The sequence below is a fragment of the Alexandromys fortis genome, unplaced genomic scaffold (genome assembly GCF_014885135.2).
Source record: "Alexandromys fortis isolate MF-2015 unplaced genomic scaffold, M_Fortis_MF-2015_v1.1 scaffold_89, whole genome shotgun sequence".
Taxonomy (NCBI): Eukaryota; Metazoa; Chordata; class Mammalia; order Rodentia; family Cricetidae; genus Alexandromys; species Alexandromys fortis.
Genome location: NW_026067973.1, coordinates 4329769 through 4343374, shown reverse-complemented (window position 1 = coordinate 4343374; position 13606 = coordinate 4329769). Strand labels below are relative to the sequence as shown.

The following is a 13606-nucleotide window of genomic DNA, read 5'->3' as shown; positions in this document are numbered from 1 at the left end:
TGTTAAACTGAATTGATATAAAATGAACTTCAGATCTAATAAAAAACAGAGTGGCCATTGTATACAAGGTACACTCAGTTTGTTTTATTTTTAATAATGAATGTGGAGGAGATATGAATCATAAACATTTTTGGAGCCAAAGATGTTACCTCCTGATTGTAACCCCTGAACGTTAGAGGCAGGAAGGGTGTCATAAGTTTGAAGCCAGTTGAGACTATATAATGAATGAGACCCTGATGTTTAATTTCAAACAAAAATTAAACAAACAGACAAAACCCTGTTTCTATAGCAAAAAACAGGGACAGTGCATGCAACTTCTAAGCCATGTCCCCTTCCTCTCAGGAGAGACCCTGTCTCAGCTAAATTCACTATATTTTAGCCTTTGTCACATGGATTTGTACAAATTCCAAAAGTGGCCATAGACATGTGAGGGAAGAAATTAGCACACCTATCCAGTATCTCTAGTTAGATGAAACTGTGTATAAATCCAAACCCACTTTCCTTTACCATTTTCTGTTTTATGATTTCTTCAGAATTTAGGGGAAATGAGTGTTTTATTTATGGTAACAACATTAATCTGTACTTACCCTTGAATCAGGAGCATATATATTACTATAGCTGAATAAACATGGACATTTCAAAAAAGCCCACACATCATTCCTGTTGACTTTTGAGACAGGGTTTCCTGTGATCTATTTACATAGCTGTACTTTCAACCATTCATTGTTCTAAGAAAAAAATCATGGTCATGGCTGATAAATACAACCACCGAAGAGTCATTTTTTAAAAAAGAACTATTTTATTTGTGGTGGTGGTGGTGGTGGTGGTGGTGGTGTGTGTGTGTGTTTACTGGTGCTCATGGAGGCCTGAAGAGGACAACATATTCCATGGAATTGGGGTTACCTTCTCTGCAAGAGCAGCCAAGTGCTCTTAACCCTTTAGCCATCTCTCAAGCCTAAAGATGTGCCAAACATAAGGTATTCTTTCAAAATGTAAAGAAATAGGTACTTTAGAGTGGAAATAAGCCCAGCTGATATAAGTTTCTATATGGCCAGGCATGGTGGTGGACACCTTTAATACCAGCACTTAGGAGGCAAAGTCCCAGGCTACCTAGAGTTCTCTAGTGACTCTGTCTCAAAACAAAACAAAACAGAACCCCCCCCCCCAAAAAAAAAACCCAAACAAACAAAAAACAAACCAAAAAAGCCAACAAAACCAAACCCCAAAACAAGTTTCTATAAGCTAATGGAGTTCTCCTTCATATGAATAGGGTCACAAATGATTACAAACTACAAACAGTGCTAACAGTATGCTTCACTAGGCAATGATGTTATAACGTACGTCTCTAGCTGCGGAGAAATTGTACATCTCCTACAAGTTTCCAAGATCTTTCTGTTTCTCTGGCCAAGCTTGGCAGGTTGAGCAGCTGAAACCCACTAGTAGGTTGCAGCATCTCTACAGCTCTGATTAGGCAACAGTGTTTGTCTCACAGAACCAGCTCACCAGGTAGGAATTACTACGCCACCAACCACAAGCTCTGTAATTATTGGCAACCCAACTTTCAGAAAAAGACACAAGAGTATGTGATTCAAGACTCAGCACGTTCGTGACAAAACTGGCCTTTGCGGAGGTGTTTGCTACTAAGCTAAAATGTAAGCGATCCCGACAGAGGCCCCTTCCAGCGGAGTTGGTGAAAACCGCAGCTGTAGTGGGAGATTAAGAACCTTTAGACCAAAACCAGAACGGATGACAGAATCAGAGTGGACAGATCAGGCAGAGCTATTTCAGTCGGTTTTTGTCGGCTGCAAAAATCATACAAGGGCATAATTTGAGAAGTTTAAAGGTAGAGTAGTATAGACTCTAATAACCGAAACACAGCCCACACGTTTCGGCAACCTGGAATATGAAACAAGGCTTCTGCCAATGACGGGAAAGGAACTTTTATGGAACACCTGATATGTGCAAAGTCATCTTTCAGACACGAGCCCATTTAAGGACTTCTAAACGATGATGGCGGATTTGGCTTTGTAGCTCAAAATAGCACGTCACTCTCGGATTCCAAGTAAATAAGAAATATAGTCAATACGTGGAAGGGAGGGGCAGGTAAAAAAAGGGGGGGTCGCAATAAGGGGAAGATGCATTTTAAAAAATTCTTAAACAGATAATCAGATTCTTTTTCCAAGTAAAACCTTTTCAACACCGCGGCTCAGAACTAATAAAAACTAAGGAGTGATAACTCCTGGAAACAGACAAACTTTAGTAAAGAAATACAAGCGAGTCCCGTAACATCCGAAAACACGTGGCGGGGGAGGGGAACTGGCGGCTGGACCAAGGACTTCCACTCCCACCAGCCCTTTCGGCAGTCAAGCATAGCTATGGAGGGCGAGTCGGCGCACGGCATGTCGGAGTTTGTAGTCTTCTCCCGGCACCTCCCTGTGGGTTTGCGACGTTTAGCGACTGTGGCGCCTGCGCGCGTTGGGCCGGCGGGGCTGGGGCCGTGGCGGCTCGTGCCGGGTGATGCTAGGCGTCTCCCTGGGCTCCAGGCTGTTGCGGGGCGTGGGTGGCAGGCACGGGCAGTTCGAGGCTCGAGGTGTCAGCGAAGGTGGCGCAGCCATGGCGGCAGGGGAGAGCATGGCTCAGCGGATGGTCTGGGTGGACCTGGAGGTGAGCGAGTCCGGCTGGGGGTGCGGGGAGTCGAGCAAGGGACCGAAGGACCCACCTGTTCCAGGAGGCGGCGGGGGTCCGGGGGTCAGGTGAGGCAGGTGAGCACAGCACCGGGAGCCCGAGCCAGGAGTTCTGCGCGGTTCTGGGACTGTGTTGAACTGTGAGGCTTCTTTCCATCTGGGTGGAGCCATCCGTGTGTCTTCCCTTTCCACAGCCTCGACCTCCACCCAGGTGTGAATTTGCCTAAAGCTCTAGTGTCTCTGGGCTCAGGATCAAGGGTAGGGGTGAGGACAGTGACTCTGAGCGCCCCCCGCCCCCACTTCCCAGCCTTAAAAAACTAGGTTGCTTAAGCAAGTTGGTACTCAGGAGATGACTCAGCCCTACCCCTCATTCCATAAAAGAGAAAATTGAGGCCCCAGTTGAAGATTCAAGTTACTCAAAGTGCACTGGGAACAGAACCCTTTTTAGTTTTAACACATTCACACCTGGGCCTGCCCCGAGTCCCACTTTTCTCCTTACAAAAAGTTTAGTTAACTTTTTACGTTAGATTATGATGAAAGATCAGATGTTGGAACAAATAGGAAACTTTCATAAACTTCAGATAGGTAGTGTTAGTGAGCTCACCTTTTTTGTAATCGACCGTTGTGTCTTTCTTGTTTACCTTGCTGCTGTTCCCAGGACAAACACATGTTTGCCAATAGCTCTAGCTCACTGTTTAGAGTGTCCGTTGCAGTTTCGGAGCGCTCAGAACTTACTACCTCCATACTGCCCAGGGATCAGTCATTGCTGATCCTAGAATGTAAGCAGGGTTCGCACAAAGGAACCTCTATTAAACTTGGGCCGAAGAGGTTTACAAAAAAAATGATTTCATGTGTTATATGCTTTTATTTTATTTCTTATTTATTTTTTTGCAGATGACAGGATTGGACATTGAGAAGGATCAGATTATTGAGATGGCCTGTCTGATAACCGACTCTGATCTTAACATTTTGGCTGAAGTAGGTGATGCTGTGTAAATACATTCACATCACTTAAAGTGCATTGGGAATCTAAAGATGGCTTTTTCCACTCCGATTGAAAAGTTTAGTGGATTGAGGTCTGTGTAGATTAAGGTCTGCTGTAACATGCTAGGACATGGTAGAATTGGTACCTGGACCAACATTGAAGTAGAACCAACCTCCCTCATAACCGGATTAATTTTTCAGTTGAAATTCATAGAAACAAAGCTATCTTTTTCTTCTGAGGGCTAAATAGTCCTGAAGGTTCTTATGGCTATCAGTAGGTTCTGTTAACGATACTCATTTTATACCCGAAGACATTGGGTTACAGAAATTTGGGGGACTTAGTGAGGTATTGGGGGAGCTGGTTAAACTGCTCTCTAAATCCAGGCATTCTCAAGTGCACCTAACCAATAGTCCAGCCAGCTGTGGTCCTGTCAGGTTTGGTGACCTTTTCCAGAGTTTTCCATCTCTTTATCATAGCTTTGACTTTAATTCATATATAGTCATCCCTACTCCATAGGGGCTCGGGTCCAGAATCCCTCTATGGGAACCAAAGTCTCATGTGCCTATATCCTTTACCTAATGAGCCCTTTGAATCACCTCTAGATTGCCTGTTGTCATTCTTCCTGTAGAATGCCTATGCAATGTCTGTACATGTAAGTAGTTTTTACACTAGGAATCAGGAAAAAAAACCCATATGCATTCCTTACAGACATGACATTAGGTCTGAGTTGGCTGAATCTTCACAGACAACATCCATTGTTCCAGATGGCTGGTTGCCTTTTCAGCTGGATGTGTGCTTCCTGCATGTCTGTGTTAGGGTCCTAGACCATTGTTGATGCATATGGCTTCAATGCAGCTTGTCCTGGAACTAGCTCTTGTAGACCAGGCTGGTCTTGAACTCACAGAGATCCGCCTGCCTCTGCCTCCTAAGTGCTGGGATTAAAGGCATGCGCCACCACTGCCCGGCTACACTTATATTCTTGCATAGAAATAAATAACTCAATAAAAATTTTAAAAAAGGAGATAAGCTGTGTTGATTAAACTTGAATTCCTCAAAGCAGTTGAAATCCCTTTTTACCACCTTACTGGTCATAATTCCTTGCATTAAGTAGCAGACAGTCTTCTGCAGAGTTCACATGAGTTGCCTGTAATTTCTTGCATTCTGTTAGGACCTGATGAGGAAAGCTAGACTTTCTATGATCTTTGTCTTTTGAGGAATGAGTAGCATAGTTCTACTGGTCAGGCTCCCTGTTAGACTCTGGAGTGCACTGGAGGGCTGGCAAGCTGGCTCAGTGAGTAAAGGCGCTTGTGACCAAGACTGATGACCTGAATTTGATTTCAGAACTCAGCTGGTAGAAGGAAAGAACTGTCTCCCACAAGTTGTTCTTTGACCTCCACGATGATTCTGTTACAAGTGTGTGTGTGTTTGGCGTGCAGATAAAATTTAAGGGCCAGAGAGATAGCTCAGCAGTTAAAGCAATGTACTGGTCTTACAGAGGACCTGAGTTCAGTTCCCAGCATCCCTGTTGGGCAGCTCACAGCTTATAACTCCAGCTCCAGGGGCGCCGTGCTCTCTGGCCTCCAAAGACACCAGCACACATGTACTGATACACACATGTACATAACTAAAACGAGATCTTTAAAGACTTTTTTAATTTAAAGAAATTTGTAAGTGGAACTGAGAAGTTGAGGACCATTTTTTTCTTCAGATATTAGTTATGTTTTAAAAAACATTAGCTTTTTCAATATCAAACTAGAACTACAGAATATAACTTGATTCCCAGTACATATATAGCAATCTGCTGTCTGTTTGATTCTCTTCCTCAGTTCTATCCTCTCCAAAGTGTTTGTATTTTTTTCATATTTTGTATGCAGATATCAATATGTATTTAAAAAAGAAAGGATGTTGTCGGGGTAACAGCTTAGTCAGGAAAGTGCTTGCTGTAAAAGCAGAGTACCCTGAGTTAGCTCCTCACCCCTATGTAAGAAGCCAGCCTGGTGGTGCACATCTGTAATCCCAGTTCCAGGGAGGTGGAAATAATTGGCAAGCCGCAGGTCCCTCGGTGGATGGCTCCTGAGGAACCACACCCAAGATTGCCCTCTGACCCCACATGCTTGTGCATATACACCCCTCTCCCTAATATACCCATACATAAATACAATTTGAAAGTAGGGTTATTTCCGTTGATTCTTACATAGTTCTGGCAGGCTTAGAACATGTCCTGTAGACCCAGCGGCCTCAAAGTCGAGGAGATCTGTTTCTGTCTCAGCCTCCCCAGTGTAGTGATTAAAGGTGTGCATCACCATGCCCAGCCTCTGTTGACTTTCCTGATGACTAATGGCTTTTCCCGCCCACAGGGTCCCAACCTGATTATCAAACAGCCGGATGAGTTGCTGGACAGCATGTCAGATTGGTGCAAGGAGCATCACGGGAAGGTAACATTACCAAATAACAGGAGTGCTGCTTTGGGGATCGGTCACAAGCTTGTTGCTCCCACATCTGAGTCCTGTGCCCTTGGTGGATGGTGTTATGAAAGGGTTAGAGGAAGATGGCGTGGCAAGCCAGGGCAGCTGCTTGCTCGTTCACTTTTCATCTTTGGGACCTCTCGAGATCACCTTCTCCTGAATGTCCTCTTTTTCTCTCTTCTACATTCAGTCTGTCGCGAACGCATTGCGGAATTTCAAGTGTTACTCAAGTCAGTCTTATGGATAAGGTTAGACCTCGACCCACAGAGAAGGGGACTGCCGCTCTCTTAGCTGTCAGAGAATCCAGCCTTGGACTCTGAGCGCCATCTTTGCTGCTCTCTTAGCTGTCAGAGATTCCAGCCTTGGACTCTGAGTGCCATCTTTTCTGACTGTGTGGGAGTGATATTGGCAATCAGGAACACACTTTAATTTGGTTTGGAGTCTTTAAGAAACAGCACTGTGTAAATATGGCAGTTTCAGTTCAATCTTGAGCCCCCTCCTCCCCAAACCGGTCCAGCTGTGGTTATATCTGCCCATTTTTAGAAGTGAAGTTTCATTTCCGGATGCTTTTGAAAACTGACTTCATGTGTTTCTGGTGGGGCTGGGGATTCTCTCTTGCAGTCTGGTCTTACCAAGGCAGTGAAGGAGAGTACAATTACATTGCAGCAGGCAGAATATGAGTTTCTGTCCTTTGTACGACAGCAGACTCCTCCGGGGCTCTGTCCACTTGCAGGTAAAATCCAGTCCTATGTCTGTCTTGTAGATAGTCCTCTATAATAGTGGTTCAAGAGGCCAGGGAGCTCAAGAGTTCCGGAGAGCCCAGCTGAGGCCATCCTTGCCTTCCACCCACCCTGATTTGGAGTACACGTCTCACTTTTGTGTGTTGGAGCTTGATCTGAGCTGTGAAAAACACAGACGAACTCAGCCAAAACTCCCCCCATATTTTTATTCTGGAAAAAACTTCCAAATGCACAGAAAAGTTGGATTTTGTCATCGTTAACCTTTGTCACTTTGGTTTTCCTTTTTTTTTTTTTTTTTTTTTTTTTTTTTGCTGCTTTTGGACATTTGAAAATAAACTGCAGGCTTTGTGATACTTCCTTCCCATAGTCCCCCTCAAGCAGCTCCTAAGAGTAAGGACATTTTCTCATGTAACACGGTATTATTGTTGCATTGGAAATTATTAGCACCATTTAAGGATATCCGTGGTACCCAGCCTACATTTGAAGTACCCTAAAGTGTCTGTTTTTGAACCGAGATTTAGTCACTGCTCATATATATTTTATTTGGCTATTTTGTCTCTAGTCTAAAGTCATTGACCTATCTCCCCCACCCCTGCCTCACCCCTGTGACCTTGACTTTAAAGAGACCAGGTCTGTTACAGGCCTTTTAAAGGGTTGATTGTCAGAGGAAAGGGAATGTTCTGGGAGGGCATGTTTGCACTTGTGTATGTAGACTGAGACGGTAACTTAACACTTGAAATACAAAGAAAAGCTTGGGGCATTATATGTGAGATCATATATTGTATCATTTTTCCCCCCTTAGCCGATGCGGCTGATGTCTATTTTAAAGTTCTCGTTTAAAATCCAGTGTTTATAATATAAATCATTGTATGAAAACATGAATATGGATATGATTTGTCAAAAATATTGGAATGTAAAATAAAGGCTTATCTACTATATGATTCAGTTAAATTTTTAGTGTTAGTAGTGTGGATTTTGTGACACTGGGAACAAGTTTGCACATCCGGTATGAACTTGAAAAGTGACAGATTTAAACGCTTTAAGTTCCTGGAATGTTAGACGGTCATTCTGCCCTGGAGAGGCTGCTTCTGAGTTTATTGTGAGCTAGACTGATGATCTGCCGGGGAATCCATATTTGTAACCTAATCGGAAGTACTCAGATTTGATGGCGACATCAGTTTTTAGGAACTGTTTGAAAAAAAAAATTAACTTCCTTCTTAATTGTGATCTATGAATGTTTATGTCATGCTGTGCACTGTTAGAAACGCGCAGATGCGGTATGCTTCGTGTCTTTCTAGGGAATTCAGTTCATGCAGATAAGAAGTTTCTTGACAAATACATGCCCCAGTTCATGAAACATCTTCATTATAGGATAATTGATGTGAGCACTGTTAAAGAGCTGTGCAGGTAAGGGCCCTGTGTAGGATTTGTTCCATTGCCTCCTATAGCATGTTTTACTGGAGAATTTGTACGAAATAGTTGAATAGACTCGAGGGTGCTGAGTGGGGGTGTGTCTTCCTCGTCCCAGTCTCATTTGTACGGGTTCTTATTTATTCGGAGTGGTGAGGCGTGGGAGAAATGTCAGAAGCCTTCCACACAGATGTCATTAAACCTTTGTCATTGGCCTACCCACTGGGAACATAGAGATGAAAAGCCCTTGAGTCACTCAGTCTAGTGAGTTGACAGAGGTGTAAAAAACACCCTAAAAATAAATTGCCTGGTGACTTGTGTGATGGGAGTGTGCATGCAGAATATGGGGGCCGGGGAGAGCTCAGCGTGTTGGAGGAAAGGGGGGGGGGTCAGAAAGTTTTATCCAGTACACAGCCGTTTCAGTGAGACTGGCAGAGGTTTGAATGAGAAGAGAGCATTCCTGAATGCAAGCAGAGATAGGAGGATACTAAGGAATTGAAGGCACAGGGATGCTGGGCTGTAACGCAGTTAGAGCCTTCGCCTAGCGTGCAGGAAGTTCTGGCTTGGAGCCCCCAGCAGTGCATACATAGGAATGTTTTAGTGCACACCTATAATTCCAGCCCTGGGGAAGATGGAGGCAGGGGGATCAGGAAATTAGGAAGCCAGCCTGGGCTATATGAGATCCTGTCTCAGGAAGGAAGGAAGGAAGGAAGGAAGGAAGGAAGGAAGGAAGGAAGGAAGGAAGGAAGGAAGGAAGGAAGGAAGGAAGGAAGGAAGGAAGGAAGGAAGGAAGGAAGGAAGGAAGGAAGGAAGGAAGGAAGGAAGGAAGGAAGGAAGGGAAAAAAGATGTATGTTCAAAAAATTACAGATTATTTGTTAATGTTGAAGTGGAAAGCTTGAGATTGGCGAAGGTGAGGTGAGACCAAGGCTGGACCATAAAGGGCTTGTGGGCCTGCTCAAGATGTTTGATTTCGTCTAATAAGGAACGCAGTTCCTTTGAGAAAGCGTTAACGGAAGGGTGAGAAAAATCGGATTGTGCCGTTTAAAAAGGGGCAAGAAAAGCGGTGGGAAGAAAGGGGTCGGGTATCCTCTCAGGGACTGAAAAACAAGTGAGGGAAATGGCCGTTGGGTACTGGGAACGGATAGAACATTTGCCAAGATCAGTAGCCGTGATGCTTGGTTCTTGGATGAGGAGTGAGGAAAGAGAAGCCAGAGAAAGGGGTTAACATTTCTGGCTAAAGCAGCTTAGGTGGATGGTGGACCTGTTCCTAAGAGGAGCGACTAAGAATAAGGGCTGCATCTGAGGGTGGGAGGGGAGGATGTGTGGTCTTCTGTGTATTAAATTAGAAGTGTCTGGTGGGTCAGGTGGAGATGCCCAGCAGGCAGTTAGATACGTAGGACAGAAGCTGTGGCGAGGGCTGGGTTGATGTTTAGAGACTTCGGAGTCCTCTATATTGGCAGACTTGTTTAAAGAGTTTCTAGTGTAAAGAGAGGAGAAGCCTTTTTGCAGTGTTAATGACTTGAAGAGGCTTGGGGTATAGCTCAGTTGGTGGAGCCTTCGTGGGAAGCCCTGGGTTTGAATCCCCAGCAACTCAAACCAAGCGAGGTGTCTGTGATCGTGGTCCTCTGGAGGTGGAGGCAGGAGGACCAGGAGGGCAGCCTGGGCTACCTGAGACCCTGTCTCAGACAAACAAAAGTCAGTACACAGATGACTTGAAGGTGATTGCTCAGTGTGCTTGAGACGGCTTCCTTTGAGAGTTTATAATTTTTACTGTGTATAGACGCTGGTATCCAGAGGATTATGAATTTGCACCGAAGAAAGCTGCTTCGCACAGGTAAGATTGGGACTTTCTGAGGGCTGGCACACACTTAACCCCAGTCCTGACTTAAATAATAACCTCTCTTTTCTATTCTTTATTGGGCAAAGTAGCATCGTGGAAAGATAGCTTTTCTACAGTAATAGTCCCAAGAATCTGGCTAGGCTTCTAGATTGTGTTCTCAGCATGGTTGTTCTTTGGCAGGGTTTTGTTTTGGAGGGGGTGTTGTTTTGAGCCAAATAATCTGTTACAGTCTTAAAACTTGATTTGGAAGTAAGGCAACGCAATTTGTGACCTTTGTAGAAGCTAGCACCGTTAGCTGTCTTCTTCCAGAGGATGCAGGGGTGTGGCCATCTGAAGTCAGGACACTGTAAACTTTGTATCAGGCCATTGTCCTACCTACATACATTGCTTTTTGGGTGTGTCTGTGCTTGCAACCTCAGGCCCACACTGTCTCTTTTACATTTTGGAGCCATTTAGAAAGAAAAGCCTACTGGTGAGGACAAAGGAAGCATTTGGTTTACTGATTCACTTAGTCGATAACATTGAATACTGGACTAGTGTACAGTTTGCGGCATCCCAGAAAGGCCAGCCCCTGAGCTAGAATGGCCTTCTATTGTGTTCACAGGGGACATCCCCAAATGATAGTGTACTACGTCAGGTCTCAGATACTTTATCAGAAACAATGATGGAGGTTTGGAATTTTTTGGAGTTTAGATTTTTTCAGATCTTACTTTTTTTTTTTTTTTTTTTTTTTTTTTTTTTTTAGTGTGTGTGCCCATGCGCACACGTGTATGTGCGGATATGGTGCATGGGTGAAGATACAGAGGCGAGTTTTAATAGTTGGATATGGGAGTGGAACTCGGGTCATCAGGCTTGGCAGAGATATCTGTCTTTACCTACTGCCCCATCTGACCAGCTCCTTTTCAGTTTAGGAAGCTGATGGTCAGCTACATTGTTCATCATCATGCCCCTAAGTAGATCTGAAGAAGACTTGCCTCCGTGATACTCTGGACTTTTCTACAAAGAAATGTGGCATAGCTCATGACTATATGTAAACTTAGGCCAAGATTGGGCCCAGCTTTGCCACACGGCAGGTCCTAAAAATGCTTTGAGAATTCTGATCTGTTTCTGGGTTTGGTATTGTGATAAGAGATTATGCTTCAGGTGGCAAAGCACCTGGTTCACCAGAAGAAGCACAGCGACCTAGATTCCATCCCCAGAACCCATAGTGACATGCTGGGTGGTGCACACTGCCCTCAGCTCTGAGGAGGCAGAGAAGGGACCCCTAGCATTCCATGGCTGGCCACTCTAGCCTAGTTGGTAAGCTGCAGGCCAACGGGGGACCCTGTCTCAAGAGTGGGTTGGCATCTTCAAGGGTGTCATCCTTGGTTGACCTCTGACCTACAAATGCATGTACACATAATGTGTGAAAAATGTGTTGTTAACTAGAGGGGATATATGTATGTATGTATATCTCAAAATGATATTTCAAAATTATTTTTGACAGTACCATGCATATTCACCATCTGGATCATATCTACCCCTAATTCCCACCCTTCCAAGCATCACTTCATCCCCACTTCCCTTCTCCTTTGAAAGGTCCCCCTCCTAGTTTTATGGTTTGATTGTGTGTGTGCGTGTGCTTGTACACATTTGGGGTTGAGACAAGGTCTCTCAGTATCACCCTGGCTATCCAGGAATTTGCTGTTTAGACCAGGCTAGCCTCAACCTCCTGAGTGTAGAGTATACACTACCATACTCATTTTCCTTTTTTTTTTTTTAAATTTTTTTTTTTTTTTGTATAACCCACTGAGTTCAGTTAGTGCTGCCTGCTCACGCGTGGATGTGGGGTCATCCACCAGAATATGAGTGGCCCTGCCATGAGGAAGAATGACCCCCACCTCAGCAGCCATCACTTGCCAATAGCTCTTCAGCTAGGGGTAGAAGACTATATTTTTGAGTTTCAATCCTCTATCATACCTATATGATTTAGGAAGAAAGTGGATTATTGCCTTTGTCATGGAAATGAATACCTTAAAACCCACCTCAGCACTGATGGGCGTACACTCTTCCTCTGGAAGAGGCCCTGAGCCTACCACAGTGTATAGATCTACTTGTGCACCATTTTCATAATCTTGGTTTCCTGGCTTCTCAGGCTTCAGCAGTGGAGAAAGAGCAGGCCAGGGACGCAAGGCTGCCAGCAATCATAGCTCACATTAGCATAGCGAGGAGGCAGAGCCCCCTTTATGACTAGGTCCTCTCTGATCGTCTGATAATTGGCCTTCATTAGGACGACTGAGTCATGAGCTGCCGAGAGTATGAGGGCATATTCTGTTCAGGGACACCCCGAAGTTTTCCATAGTGTTTCCCAGACTCTGGTTCGTGGGCTGCTGGTAAGTATTCCATGAATGTGCTTGGTTACGTTGCAGAAATAGGATACGTGTAGTACAGGTTCTTCCTAGGAATCCATGTAGATATTAAATTAGTAAATGTTTTGGAGAGAACCTCAGAAAGGAAATGGTTAGTTCTTCCTAACGTCATTTGATCCCCTCTACCTCAGACACATCATAGACCTCTGAAATAGTGAGGATTTTTAATCTCCTACATGTAAAACATAAACTAAAGCCAACGCCAGCACTGGTGGCTTAGTACCGCCGTGGAGGTTCTTCTTTCTGCTCCTTTCCGTACCCGCTGTGGCGCACACACTAAGTGGTTCTAAGGTTGCTTGTAAGAAGCCATGATTTTCATCTCTAGGGCTTGGGACATTTTTTTTTTTTCAGTGTGGTGTGTTTGCTTGTAGGGCACTTGATGACATTAGCGAAAGCATCAAAGAGCTTCAGTTTTACCGGAATAACATCTTCAAGAGAAAGACAGATGAAAAGAAGAGGAAAATTATAGAAAATGGGGAAAATGAGAAGACTGTGAGTTGATGCCAGCTCCCCAGCTGCACGGCCCACCTAGTTCTCCAGAAGCCCCCTTCGTGTCTCTCTCCTGCTGATGACTCGGCAGAGCACCTTTTCTAAAGAAAAACACGTTTCCAGTTAACTTTGAATCTCCAGAAGCCTCAAGCAGACAAGACATCACGATTTGTTTCTTCTAACCTGCTGTTCCCATTATGACACAGCAACTCCTTTGTAAGCTTCAGGCCACACCCACCCCCTCAGTCCACATCTGCCTTTGCTTATAGGCCATTCTTTTTGTTTGAGAAATGAATAATAAATAAAGCTAGTTCTATTGAAATGCAACCCTTTCTGTACCATCTATTCTTTAGTAATCTGGTCATGGGAAAGATGTTTTTTTAAGTAGTATGGCTAAGGCATAAATCTCAAAACGCAGTTGGATTAAGTTGTGTGTTTCAAACAGGAAGTTGTGTGTTTCAAACTCTGATGCTCAAGAGTTAGGTGAGGGGCTGGGTTGTGAGAGGATTTGGGCTCGTCATTATCCAATTAATAGCTCTGGGACAGACTGCTCTCCACTATGTTAAGAAATCCAGGTAAGCACG

General features: G+C 44.3%; 1 protein-coding gene across 1 annotated transcript; it reads left to right on the top strand.

Annotated features, from left to right (window-relative positions):
* Positions 1–2422: 2422 nt before the first annotated feature.
* Positions 2423–13349, top strand: Rexo2 (RNA exonuclease 2). The gene is made up of 7 exons (XM_050156364.1): positions 2423–2664; positions 3579–3662; positions 6027–6104; positions 6756–6867; positions 8173–8281; positions 10066–10119; positions 12905–13349. The coding sequence occupies exons 1-7, from the start codon at positions 2518–2520 to the stop codon at positions 13032–13034; spliced, it is 714 nt and encodes a 237-aa protein (XP_050012321.1). The 5' UTR covers positions 2423–2517; the 3' UTR covers positions 13035–13349.
* The last annotated feature ends 257 nt before the right edge of the window (positions 13350–13606 follow it).

What these genes read in the sequence shown, in the direction of transcription:
- Rexo2 (XM_050156364.1), top strand. Translation starts at nt 2,518, where the DNA reads ATGCTAGGCGTCTCCCTGGGCTCCAGGCTGTTGCGGGGCGTGGGTGGC. An exon ending in TGGTCTGGGTGGACCTGGAG is followed by an intron (nt 2,665 to 3,578) that starts GTGAGCGAGTCC and finishes ATTTTTTTGCAG; the next exon opens with ATGACAGGATTGGACATTGA. An exon ending in GCAAGGAGCATCACGGGAAG is followed by an intron (nt 6,105 to 6,755) that starts GTAACATTACCA and finishes TCTCTCTTGCAG; the next exon opens with TCTGGTCTTACCAAGGCAGT.